The sequence below is a fragment of the Gadus morhua genome, chromosome 14, assembly GCF_902167405.1.
Source record: "Gadus morhua chromosome 14, gadMor3.0, whole genome shotgun sequence".
Classification (NCBI taxonomy): Eukaryota; Metazoa; Chordata; class Actinopteri; order Gadiformes; family Gadidae; genus Gadus; species Gadus morhua.
This window is the reverse complement of record NC_044061.1, coordinates 21,104,619-21,115,890: the sequence shown is the minus strand read 5'-3', so window position 1 is coordinate 21,115,890 and position 11,272 is coordinate 21,104,619. Positions and strand designations below refer to the sequence as shown.

General features: G+C 46.5%; 1 protein-coding gene across 1 annotated transcript; it reads left to right on the top strand.

Moving 5' to 3' along the window:
• Positions 1–3,078: 3,078 nt before the first annotated feature.
• Positions 3,079–11,272, top strand: znf408 (zinc finger protein 408). The gene is made up of 10 exons (XM_030377490.1): positions 3,079–3,228; positions 3,868–4,175; positions 4,556–4,614; positions 5,029–5,225; positions 5,587–6,650; positions 6,920–7,129; positions 7,985–8,108; positions 9,383–9,616; positions 10,494–10,843; positions 10,925–11,272. The coding sequence occupies exons 2-10, from the start codon at positions 3,873–3,875 to the stop codon at positions 11,270–11,272; spliced, it is 2,889 nt and encodes a 962-aa protein (XP_030233350.1). The 5' UTR covers positions 3,079–3,228; positions 3,868–3,872.

Here is an 11,272-nt window from a genome sequence, read left to right as displayed (position 1 = left end):
ATGTTCCGGGATCAGCACCCAAAAATTCCAGGTACAGAAAACAAATGGTCCTTTCACCTGGCGACCAGGTCCTCCGCCCACTCACTGTTTCTATGGCACCAGCCGGTGGAAATAGGACATAGTGCTGCGTCATTGGAATAATGTAATTACTGCACATTTCTATTTGCAAAACAGGGTGGGGGCCCAGATGCCATCAGTTCTGCCACGGTGACTGAAAGGGGTCTCTTTTAACAACTTCTCTCCATCTCAGCCACCGCCCCACCAGCTAACGGTTTGCAGGCAAACGTAAACACACCTTTCTTTTTCTAGCCCCGGCCTTCGAGAACACACCCTTTGAGCGAGTTATACCGTTGGAGTGCTGCTTACATTGTGTATGTTTATGTTTGCATTAAAGAGTTCATGATGCTGTTTAAGTGGAAGACTCAGAAAATGTATAGCATGTAAAAACGAAAATACTTGGGTGTGTTCACAATGCAGACAAACTCGAATCAGACACAGTATTGACTTCACTTGTGTGACCAGCATACTCCTTTTTTAAACAATGAAAGAAAAAGAAGATCCTCACCATGATTTTGAGCGGTCAGTAGTGTTGTCAACTCCAGAGAAACCATTTATAATTCACTCCATTGATTGGCAAAAAAACATAGTGATAACTTCATGTATAATGATTGGTGTGTGAGTATTTGTATATATGTGTGTGTATTTGTGTGTGCGTGTGTGCGTGTGTGTGTTTGTGTGTGTGTGTGTGTGTGTGTGTGTGTGTGTGTGTGTGTGTGTGTGTGTGTGTGTGTGTGTGTGTGTGTGTGTGTGTGTGTGTGTGTGTGTGTGTGTGTGTGTGTGTGTGTGTGCGTGCGTGCGTATAATCTAGTTGACATATGCTGTAAACCCACTAATGGAGGTTAACCCAAAATCGATCTGTTGGCCATGAAAGTAGAGAGAAATTGATTGTCTTCACTCTCTCACCAGAGAAGAAATATTTGCCACCACAGATAGTGTTTAGTGAAAGAAGGCCAAGGCCTCTTTATGCCCTAGTCTCTGTTGGAAATAAGGTAGCATTTCTTTCAATAATAACAAAAATGGGCATGTTAACAGATTTGCTTTTAATTTTTAAACCACCATACATGATTTACAAAGTATAATAAAACAGATAATCAGATTCAAACTTTTTTTTATCTTTTTGGGATTTAATGTATTATTATTTTATTATAATTCCTAATATACAGAGATTAAATCAATATTTTACATAATGGAACCATGCATCAAGTTGATATATCGGATTATCTACTTAATACTAGCAAGTTGAATAACAACTTATTTCATCATATAAACACAAGGTATGTATAACCAACCAAAAAAAAAATTAAAAAAAAAAAATAATAATAATGAATAGGTTATTACCATACTGTTTTGCAAATATGTGACTTCTTACATCAACTGAAAATAGTGTGATCTAATTTAAATGTTTGAGTACCTACCTAGTTAATCCTGTTTTCGCAGTTTCAATTCCATATCACAATTCAATATCAAGTTGAAATAACCTTTAAAAATCGGCTTGATGGCAGTGAGGTGGTGTGTATGTGTGCTGTGTCTGTATATATGCATGTACCCCTTGCTCTACCAACATGCATGTGCACCTGGAGAAACCGCTTCAAAGAGTTTCCCTCTATTGATGGCAGAGCATCAGATAACTTCTGAAAACAACCACACATTTGTTTCTGTGATTGTAATCCACGTCCTCAAGGTATAACTGCCAGACTGCTTCAGAGGCACCCTTGGTGAACCTGTTGTTAGTTTACGGTAATACTGCATGCGGCAAAATTGAATATATTGCTTTAACAACAGAATTACGAATATATATCATGATAAATCTATTTTTTCGAATCTCTGTGCTGCATTTATGCAACAACATTTAAGAATTGAGTATGTAGTATTGTTGTGTTTTCCTAAGCTGTGGAAATGTGACCTGATGTGAATTGGATGGTGTCATCTGATTGGAAGAGACAGAGAGAGTGAGTGGAGTGATGCTGTCGGCAGTAGTGACGTACTACAGAGTGTGGGGGCTTACTGTTCATTTGACAATAGAATTGGCACTCTTGGTGCTTACTCCCAGAATGGTGTGTACCTCAGTCATTAGGAGGCCATGATCCCAAAAGGGGTTTCGCCAACCACTGGGACAGGCAGTGGTTGCAGATAAGGTTGGTAGGGGTGGAATTTCACCCAGGGGATGCTGTTGTGAGTTTGTAAGAAAAGTTTATAACAAAGCTGTGCTTAACAAAGCTGTATGTGTGTGTGTGTGTGTGTGTGTGTGTGTGTGTGTGTGTGTGTGTGTGTGTGTGTGTGTGTGTGTGTGTGTGTGTGTGTGTTTGTGTGTGTGTGTGTGTGTGTCTGTGTGTACTCATTGTAGATTGAATCTATTGTATGGCTTGTGTAGCTTTTCTCCAGATGGTATTCTTTTTGCCATTAAAGGCCTACCCTAATCCCCAAACACATACGTTTTTTTTTCTTTTACTAAAACGCCTCACTGAAATTACTTTGCTGCCATCTACAGTTAAAGGAATATCAAATATAATATAATGTAAACATTGAATTGATGCTAAACCTTATTATTTAGGGAGAACTGACTCTGTGGTTAACTTAAATATTTGGTTGAAATTAGATATTTTAAAGCGTTACATTCTTTTTTAGATATTTACCTCTCCCTGAGATGTAAACCTTACTTGTATCCTCACAAAATATAACAATGATAAACATAGGCCTCTAGTGAGTTATAATGAGTTATAGTAGCCTACGTTACCGCCTTACCGGCCAATAAGTGTACAATAATCGTATGGTACGTATAGGCCTAAATAGAATGGTGTGTTTTCACACAAAAAAATAAATAAAGAATAAAGGCTTTATGCATCCTTACTCTCAGTAGATTTTCATAATGAAAACGTGTTTCCTAGGGTGCTTATTTCTACCAATGAAAACCATGAAAAACATTCCAACATTGTGTTTCTTACTTTATGAATGCTTTTCACCCATGTATTCACCCAGATGCATTAATAGGAACGACATATCGCTACTCGTTTTCCCGTCGGACAAATAACAAAGGGCACTTCCGCTTGTTCAATTATGCTGTAAAACGTGATCTTTCCCAGAGTTTCTCTTGAAGAAAAGTCGCTAATTAATAATAAAATAAATTGCACTGACCCCGAAGGAGTTGGTTAGTTACCTTTATTAACCCAGGTATTTAGCATCTACTTAATCACTCCGTAGTTGACGAATAGCTGATAGCGCTAAAACAACTAACGTTACATTACAGCCTCTGTTATTACTGGTAGCTTTGCTTGCTTAAAACGTTGTATTTAACAAATGTGATGCACCTATCTGTATACAGATTAATTAATTTGAACGTGAAATTGCTTCACCTCCATTCGACCTAATTGACCTACCAGTTAATCACTGGGGCAGCCAACCCACTGACAGCCAGGGTGCTGAGATTGCTGGCCATAACTGCATTTCCCTGAGTTAGTGCTGAGATTGCGTTGCCTGTTTATTGACTATTTATTCGTTGTTGTTTTTTTTATCATGAAGTTATCTCCTCTTACCTTATTTTCTATTTATTTTACTATCGTTTAATTCAAAAGAGCCACGGCGCTATATATATAATGTGCACTGCCAAATGACCACTTGTAACACACACTGTGCTCTTATAGCTTTGCATGATTCCTTTGCTTTGCTCATATAGTTACTCTTGTGTAAACGAGTTTCGTTGTCAATTCTCATTTTCCACAATATAATGTTGTGGGCAATGATAATATAGATTGTGGAACTGGAGAATAGGACTATTAAGTAGTGTTAACTTTTTATTTTCTCCTCAACAAGATTTAATGGCCAGCCATGACACACCCCTCGGATCGTCACCTCTCATGGCCTTGCTGTCGTCCCTGCTGCCAAAAGGCTTTGCTGTGGGGCCATCCAGGGTCTCTGAAGGCCGGCTAGGGTTGTGGTGGGTGGGTCGATGCCTGGATGTAGGAACGGTTCTGGGTAGAGAAGGTGACACTGAGTGGTCCTGGATTCAGAGCCATGAGCCTGACCGTGATCCTCCTAACCGTCACCCTGGAGGACATGACCCAGCGGCCCTCGACGCTTGCCCCAAAGGAGCACAGATCTACAGCACCAACGCAAGAGAGGTGAACATTATTGATTTATATTTAACCTTTATTTAACCAGGAAAAGTCCCATTGAGTTACAATAACTCTTCTCCAATGGAGTCCTGGCAAAGACTGGCGGCAAAAAGTTTATACCGACATAATAGTGTACATGTAAGTGTTACAAAGCATGGTCAACGGGTTACAAGTAATTAATGTGTAGGAAACATTGTGGACGAATGCTTAACCATAATATACTTTATAATAATAGAATAATCTACAAACAGAGGACAGTACAGAGTAAACAATAGTTTAAGCATGCAATGTGTAAGCTAAACACACCAGGTTAGTAATACTAGTTGTGTTATTGAGTCGGCACATCCTGTAACCTGAAGGTCTGTGGTGTGTTTTTGCTATCGGAGGAAACAAGGGGGATGACTGCGGACGAGGAAGTTCTGCTGGACAAAGTCTTCTGGATCAGGTAGCTAACTAGGATATAGTCACAGCTATTGACTTCCACCCAGGGTCGGTCGAGGAGGAGACATGTTTTGTTTATTTGTTTATTTATATATTTGTTTAAAAGGGACAGTGTACATTAATCGACATGTCCATTGCATTGGTCATGTAAATGTACCAGATTTAGTTATACAAACTATTTTTCATCTGTAGTCCCTGGGTGGTTAAGGGCGGAACCCATCGCTAACCCCCCATTAAACAAATGGCCAGACCTCTTTGTGATTTCCATGATAATCCATTAGGAGTACGTATGATGCTTGGGACTCAAAGTGACAAGAGCTCACAATGTCCCCCTGAACTCCAGAAAAACGTGCCCTAGAATTGAAATGGCTTTAATGATGTCTGATCCTGTTTGTCCTGTCACTGCTGCTCCGTTTAGCTTTGCCAGCCACACGCTGTGTAAGGCCAGGCAGAACGTGGAGGTGTGTGGGGGCGTCAGTGGAGGTGCGCGTCTGCGTGTGAGCCAGCAAATCCAGACCGGATCCGAGCTGTTGCTGTACCGCTGCAGTGCCGCCGGCGTTACGGCAGCAGCCCCACAGAGCCAGTCTGAGAACCACTGCGCTCAGAACAACACAGGTGCTGGGTACTTCCCGTGTACTTGTATGGGAATTCAAGTATACAGAAATGTTCAATGTAATGATCTGTCATCCTAGAAGGTCTTGTTTGATATATTTTTCAGGTTTTTGAAGGTCAGTCAGCGCCAAGAGTTGCAAATTGGCTTGATATACAACGCTCTGATGTGAAGCACATTGAAAGTGGCCCTATTTCAACACAGTGTCAAATTAGGCCTCGAAAAATGCTTTCTTCATTCTTCAAAAAGATAACATATTTTATCTTCAGAAGGTTTCACTAAAATGGAGTTCTAATTCTTCATTATTATATCCAAGGGAATTAAAAAATATTCTTTTTGAAATTTTGTTCCTTTTGATCCTGACAGATTTAAAGATCGAATGCATGAAACAAGGGCTTAGTTCAAAAGGCCTTTCTTCCAGACTAACTCTGAAGGATGAAGAGGAGGAGGAGGAGGAATTGCTCGAGCCGTCAAGTGTGGGGATAGAAGAGGAGGTACCAGGGGAGATACCGCAAGTCAAGGAGACCACAAAGGAGGCATCACAGGTCAAGGAGACACCAGAGGAGATGTCGCAAGTCAAGGAGACACTAGGGGAGACATCGCAGACCAAGGAGACAAGAGGAAAGGAGAAGAACAAGAACGCAGACGAAGGCCTCAAGTCCACTCCACCAGTCCACTACAGGAGGAGGAGGAGGGGAGCCGAGAAGATGATGGCCATCAGCGCAGACATGTCTACAGACTCGCAGCGTCTGTCAGCTGCACGGACAGATGCTCAAACCATTCTCAACCCAGAGCCACACCTCAGTGTCCCACTAGATCTGGTCCCTGGAACCATAACAGCTGCTGTAGAGACCACCAACACGGCAGGAGAGGAACGCCCACCGGTACCGGCCGCAGAGTCCTGCGACGCTAGCGGGGAACCCCAGGCACAGGAGGCACATTGTGTACCCGTGACAGAAAGGCCGACTGACCCCCGACCCCCTTCTGCCCGTGCTCCCGTCCGCACCAGCTCCCGCCTAGCCTTGAAGCCCCGCCGAGTCCACAGCCTGCTCAGCCACCGGGGCCCCGGGGCCGGCCAGCCGACGGACGGCCAGGACGACAGGCGCGCCGCCGAGACCGATGTGCAGGGCCCCGGCGAGCCGGCCACGAGTGGTGCCGGACCCGTTGCCACGGAGACAGTTTCCATGGAGACGACGGGTGCTGCAGACGAGGTGGGTTCCGTTGCCGGGGAGACGCTGCTGGCAGGGCAATCGGAGACGTTTGATGTGGTTGCTAGGGAGAGGAGATACCAGTGTTCCAGCTGTGGGAAACGGTTCTACCAGTTGTGCCACTTGAAGAAACACCAGTTCACCCACTCCGACACCAAGCCCTTCTGCTGTGACGCCTGTGGGAAAAGCTACACCTCTGTTGAAAGCTACAAAGCCCATCAGGTAATCGCAGTTTGTGCCCCTTTGTGTAAATGCAACAAGCAAATTGCTTCTCCTTTGAGTTATAAAAGATATACACTTTTTTTTCCTATGCTATAACTCAAAAGAACATATTTAGTATCACAAAGTATGAAAAGATACCACTCTTGTGAGTGCAACCAAGAAGTTGTGTCAGGGACCAAGTTGTGTGTTTGGTCCCCTTCATTAAACTTCTTGGTCTAATACGGTGAGGCATATATGATCTGATATTCCATTCTCCTATTGGTTGCCAGATGAGCCATCGCGGGGAGCGGCCATTTTCCTGCCCCCACTGCGAGAAGAGCTACGGGCTGAAGAGGGACCTCCGGGAGCACATGGTGCTGCACACGGGAGAAAGGCCGTACGTGTGTGACCTGTGTGGGAAGGCGTTCGCCCGGCGGCCCTCCCTACGCCTCCACCGCCTGCACTACTGCAGCAGCAGGCTGAACGAGAAGTCTCCCAAGGTATCGGGAAATCGCTCAATCGCTCATTCGTCCACCTTTAGCACAAGCCCATCGTTTTCTCGTACTATAATGTACTTAATGTACGCACACATTGTATGCCGTATTTATTTATAGTACTTAGTTATTGAGTATCTTATACTAGCTATCTTTGTTGTATACGGGGAATGGGGTTACATGCTGCCATTCCGACATGCTGCCAGTCAGACATGCCCCCATTCCGATATGCCCCCGTTCCAACATGCCCCCATTCCTAACCCTAACCCCGTCAATGGAAACAGAAATTGTCAGAGTGGTGGGACGTTTGAAGGCAATGGAAGTGCCGCCACTCCGACAATTAGATGTCAATGTCGGAAGGTATGTCGGAATGGAAGGCAGGGATTAACCTAGTGATTGTTATTGCTTTCACTTGGTTCTATGGACATCTTTATTGTATCAACAGCGATATATTGTTTCACTTTCTTAGGACAAATGTTCTTTGTAAGTCGCTTTGGATAAATGCTAAAGTAAATTCGCTTTTATCAAAAGTAAATGTAAATGTAAATATTTTGCTAACAAAATGATCTAGCTCTACTTTGTGCCAAAACTCCCATGGTTTAATCATGGGATTATGGTGCGTTCCAGGCAACCCGTAATCCGTGTTTTCACAACCTTCTACCCGTGAAATTGCCCTGGAACGGCTGTCAAACCCGCAACTCACTACCCGTGAACTCGTACCAGATCGATGTACTCCTAGTTACAGCTAGTCACCTACGGGCTAAAAAGTGTCCCTGGAACGCAGCATTAGTATAGTTTTCCTTCAAAGCAGTGTTGAGCGTAGCTTTAAAACTCAAAAATCTCTCCCTTCCCCTCTCCCAGTTGCAGTGTCCAGTGTGCTCCAAGTGGCTGGCCAACTCTGGCTCTCTGAGGAACCACATGAAGCTCCACACGGGGGAGAAGCCCCACATCTGTCAGCACTGCGGACAGGCCTTCAGGCAGAAAGGTACCATCGGGCTGACCATCCTCATACGGTCCCCCCAGCGCGTCCATCGCGTCCTCAACATGAACCATGGTGCTAGGGCAGAACGGTTTGGGGAAATAATGTAATTGTGATTATTTCAACCAATATGCGTGCCAGATCATTGATATTCAAGCTGAATGCGAGGGTTGGATCTCACTCATCAAAGTGCATCAAATCAAAGTACACCATTGAAGTAGTTACAATGTTTCGGAAAAGGTCCCTTGAAATAAAAACGGCTTTTTTAATTCTATAAATAGGCATCGGATTAGTTGGGATAAAAAAAAAAGACTTCAAACGTAGGTAGTGCGTTTTAAGATTTTGAGTTTGTGGTATTCTTTGATGAATGGCTGATCCACTGATGTGACGTTCTGTAACACAAAAGGCTGAGAGAGAAAGAAAGATCACGACACAGAGAGTCTGCAAAAGGGCGAACATATCAGAAAAATACCAAACCTGCTATTTAGGAATCATGTGCTGAAATAATTATATCTACGAAGGACCCGGGAAGGATCAGGTTACGGTTAGGCAAATAATTGAGCGAATTGCCAATGAATTATATAACTGCGATATATGTGAACTGTGATAGTCTCCCTGTTATCAATAAATAATTGTACATTTCCTAGTTTCCTAGATAAGGCAACTTGTTATAACTCGGGTTTTGTGGGCGATGGGGAAGAGAAAAGCAAGAAAAAGACACGGTTGAACCAGCGGAATCATTTAGGAAACGATACGGATGGAATCCTCTCATCGGTCAATCAGTGTGCAGGCTGAAGAGGTGTAGGAGTTGGAGCATGATTGAGCTGGATTGCTTTATGATTAGCCCCCGAGACTAAAGAAGGTTCAGTCAGTATACCGCCACCAGCTATCCTGAAGCCCTGCACAGAATACAATTCAGTTCACCTGTCATATCGGATTCTAGCACCTCGGTCCTCTTTGTCTGAATCTCTTAAGTCCATATGATGGACTGAGTTTCTGTCCTTATGATTTTTTCTGCAGGGCGGAAATTGTCAATTAACACAAAGCTGGATTCACAGCAATCCAACCAATCCTTTCGCACCCTTAACCGAGCCAATCCACCAGCCAGCAGGGAACCTTAACACATCTCTCCAACACAGGAGAATATCAATATAGATGAAGTAGGGAAAAACCTATTGTACTTGTATTGTATGTTTCAAAACGGTATCGCTACACATCCTCTGCCTTGCTCCGGTCTGTCTCTGAACGTGAACGCCTGTGATGCGCTGTGCTCCGTCCAGGGAACCTCCAGGACCACCAGCGCCTCCACAGCGGGGAGAAGCCCTTCCCCTGCTCCCACTGCGAGCGCCGGTTCTCCCACAAGCGGGAGCTCCGGCGGCACATGCTCTCCCACACCGGGGAGGTGTTCCTCTGCAGCTACTGCGGCAAGGCGCTGAGGGACCCGCACACCCTGAGGGCCCACGAGAGGCTGCACAGCGGGGAGAGGCCCCACCGGTGCCAGATCTGTGGCAAAGGTCTGCGCGGTGGCTCGTCATGCTTGTTCATTTAAAGGCCTCTCCTGACTTCACACGTGGGCGTGTATGTGCACCTAGATGTGCGACGGATAGATGAGCAGCGTTTGCTACCGTGCACTGGGTAGGCTGGTAGACTGATCTATCCAGCACACGTCTAGGCGGACACGCCCACCCGTGATGTCAGAAGAGGCAGATTTCAAAAACGGCTTGTAAAACGGCTAATCACACTCACAACACACTCACATCACACTAACAATGTCTAAAATCAAATAGGGCCAGAGATTCTGGCCGTGTCGATTTGGTCGTGATCAGTCATTTTATTTAAAGCAAATGTATTCGGACAAACCTGTGAGTTTTAATGATGTCATTTAAATGCAGCCCTGTTTTAATTATCTCATTTGCTGTCCCCATGGCAACCGGCAGTGCCTCAATTCATCTCACCTCTTTTCAACACTAGTTGCGTAATAAGCGTGTCTAAGTGTCACTAGACAAGCACTAGACAAGCATCAAGGATATAGGAGACAAACCACCACTGGATAGGTATGAAACCAAGCATCCTCACCTAGATGAGCCTCCAGGCTATAGGACGCGTCCTAGCTCTGGAGACTAAAGGCTTAAATATGGTTCCACATTGACACAACGCAATGGCCACGCAGACTTACACCTGTTTCGGTTCTGCATCGGGTTTTATTGAGCGGACCAATCACAGCCTTTGCCTCTGCGTCTCCGCGACGAATGGTTAAAAATTTTGGGAGGCGCACGTCAGGCCCATGCGGTGGACGCAAGGAGGGTCCGCAAGGACGTAACGGGTCCGTGACCCCCTTGCGTTGTGTCGACGTTGAACCATAACTGAGCCTTGAGCCCTTTTCCCCTACAGGCTACATCCTGGCCACCAAGCTGCGGCGGCACATGGAGTCGGCGCACGTGAAGGAGAAGGCGTTCCGCTGCCACTGCGGCGCGTCCTACACCCTGCGGCACAGCCTGCTGCGGCACCAGGCCCGCTACAAGGACTGCCACCGCGCAGAGGGGGACCAGGGGCCGGCCGAGGGGTCCGAGGGGGCCGAGGCCACGCACCCGCACCCCAGGCCCGTCTGGGGCCGGCCCAAGAAGCGCCGGAGACCCGAGGAGGAGGAGGAGGAGGAGGAGGATGAAGAGGGGGAGATGGAGGGGGACGGGGACGATGGAGATGAACAGGAGGAAGGAGGAGCCTCCGAGCGGAGGAGAGGGGCCGGAGGAGGGAGGATGGGGAAGGGATCGGAGGAGGGGGGGAGGAGGAGGCCCCTGGAGGAGCGGGGAGGTGGGGGTCAGAGGGCGGGGCTTAGGAGGATCCGGCAGGCGGGGGGGGAGGCGGCCGGTCTGGGGGCGTCGCCGCCCCACGGGGGCCAGCACACCGTGGTCTACGTCCAGACTGTAGGCGGGGGCGGCGGGGGGATCGACGCTGGCGACGGGCAGAGCTCGGCCCCCCTGCTGCTGGCCTCAGAGGTCCTGCTCCAAGGGGCGGAGCACGAGCACGACATGGTGGAGGTGGTGATGTCCGAGGGGGGAGAGCAGTGCATCGTGGTCCATGGACAGCAGATGGCGGGGGGGCTGGTGATCTTGCAGGGTGACGGTGGCGCGTGTTCGGTGGCTCAGACGGTGGAGATAGAGAGTGGCTAG

Excerpts from the sequence above, each read along its gene's own strand:
- znf408 (XM_030377490.1), top strand. The coding sequence starts at position 3,873 with ATGGCCAGCCATGACACACCCCTCGGATCGTCACCTCTCATGGCCTTG. Across the intron at positions 4,615-5,028 it reads GACAAAGTCTTCTGGATCAG|CTTTGCCAGCCACACGCTGT; the intron begins GTAGCTAACTAG and ends TGCTCCGTTTAG. Across the intron at positions 8,109-9,382 it reads ACAGGCCTTCAGGCAGAAAG|GGAACCTCCAGGACCACCAG; the intron begins GTACCATCGGGC and ends TGCTCCGTCCAG.